General features: G+C 30.7%; 1 protein-coding gene across 1 annotated transcript; it reads left to right on the plus strand.

The window, feature by feature from the left end:
- Positions 1–558: 558 nt before the first annotated feature.
- Positions 559–1779, plus strand: Kpol_1020p51 (glycosyltransferase family 15 protein; the record flags this gene model as incomplete). The annotated part of the gene is made up of 1 exon (XM_001644749.1): positions 559–1779. One exon carries the CDS (start codon positions 559–561, stop codon positions 1777–1779), a length of 1221 nt encoding a protein of 406 aa, XP_001644799.1.

A 1779-nucleotide genomic window follows, 5' to 3' on the forward strand; every position in this document is an offset into this window, starting at 1 on the left:
CTGTTCGAAATGTTCACTGCTCTCTAGATATTCAAATTGTACTACCTAGCATATTATTTCGTTCTATCTAGTACTGCTAAGTAACTACTAAAATAGTGAAAAAAAAAAAATTTATACATTACATAACGTTTTAATTTTTGATATTAATTGAAACATTCTAGTTATTGCAACATAGCATGTCTTGCTTAAGTGTGATTATCGTTGACATTATATTTATTCGATATGTTATAGTGTTACTGTTATATAGTATTGTTAGTCTTATTCTTGCTATTAATTTATAAGAAACATTTTGATTATTAGAGAGAAAGATCTTGTTCATGCTCTTTTTTTAATATTCTTTAATTTTCAAAAGAAGCTCTTTGGCATACCCTTGAGTAATATAAGATATAGTATATTCAGATATACAAGATATATCTGTTTTATTGAAAACATATTAGATTACTTTAATCTACTATACACTACCATTCCTGCCCTACCTTAAAGAAACTAACAGTTTTCTAGTCAACTTATTGTTTCCAATCACTTTAGTTGGACTCTTCATATCAGTTAGTGTTCATAATGGCTAAAAAAATCACCATTACGATCCCTACAAGCACCCAAGCTTTGTATAGATTGATTAGTTTGGTTTTATTATTCTCTGCAACTATTGCTTTGATATTCAATGGTAATAAATTGTTCAAGAAAGAATCTGCATTAAGCAGAAAGAAGAACATGATATTTGACAATGATCAAAACGAAATTGTAGATGTTAAATATGATCCAAACTTCAAATATGTTAAATATAATAATCCAGAGTATTCTGGTAAAAAGGTCAGAGCAACTTTTGTTACTTTAGCTCGTAACAAGGATTTAGAAGGTTTGTTACCAACTATTAAATCATTAGAAGATAGATTTAACTCTAAATTCCATTACGATTGGGTCTTCTTAAATGACGATGAATTCACTGATACTTTTAAAAGAACTGTATCAGCAATGATCAGTGGTGAAGCTAAATTTGGTGTTATTCCAAAAGAACATTGGTCGTTCCCATCTTGGATTGATCAAGATCGTGCCAAGAAAGTTAGAGAAGAGATGAAAGAGAAGAAGATTATCTATGGTGATTCTATTTCTTATAGACATATGTGTCGTTTCGAAAGTGGGTTCTTCTGGAGGCACCCATTATTAGATGAATACGAATTTTATTGGAGAGTTGAACCTGATGTTTCTTTACATTGTGATATTGATTATGATATTTTCAGATTTATGAAGGATAACAATAAGAAATACGGTTTTACAATTTCTATTAAGGAATATGTAGCTACAATTCCAACACTATGGAAGACCACTACTGAATTTATGCAATTACATCCTGAATTCTTGGCCAAGGATAACATGTTAGATTTTGTAAGTGATGATGAAGGTAAAACATATAATTTATGTCATTTCTGGTCGAATTTCGAAATTGCTTCATTAGATTTCTGGAGAGGTGATGCATACACTCAATATTTTGAATTTTTAGATAATGCAGGCGGTTTCTTCTATGAAAGATGGGGTGACGCACCAGTTCATTCTATTGCTGCTTCATTATTTTTGAACCGTGATGAAGTTCATCATTTTGGTGATTTAGGTTATTTCCACAATCCATTCCACCAATGTCCAATTGATGAAGTATTCAGATTAGGTAATAGATGTGCCTGTAATCCAAAGGATGATTTTACATGGAAGGGTTATTCCTGTGGTACTAAATATTACGATGTTAACAAGTTGAAGAAGCCAGAAAACTGGGAAAAATTCAAATGA

The sequence above is a fragment of the Vanderwaltozyma polyspora genome, genomic scaffold, assembly GCF_000150035.1.
Source record: "Vanderwaltozyma polyspora DSM 70294 KpolScaffold1020 genomic scaffold, whole genome shotgun sequence".
In the NCBI taxonomy this organism is placed as follows: domain Eukaryota; kingdom Fungi; phylum Ascomycota; class Saccharomycetes; order Saccharomycetales; family Saccharomycetaceae; genus Vanderwaltozyma; species Vanderwaltozyma polyspora.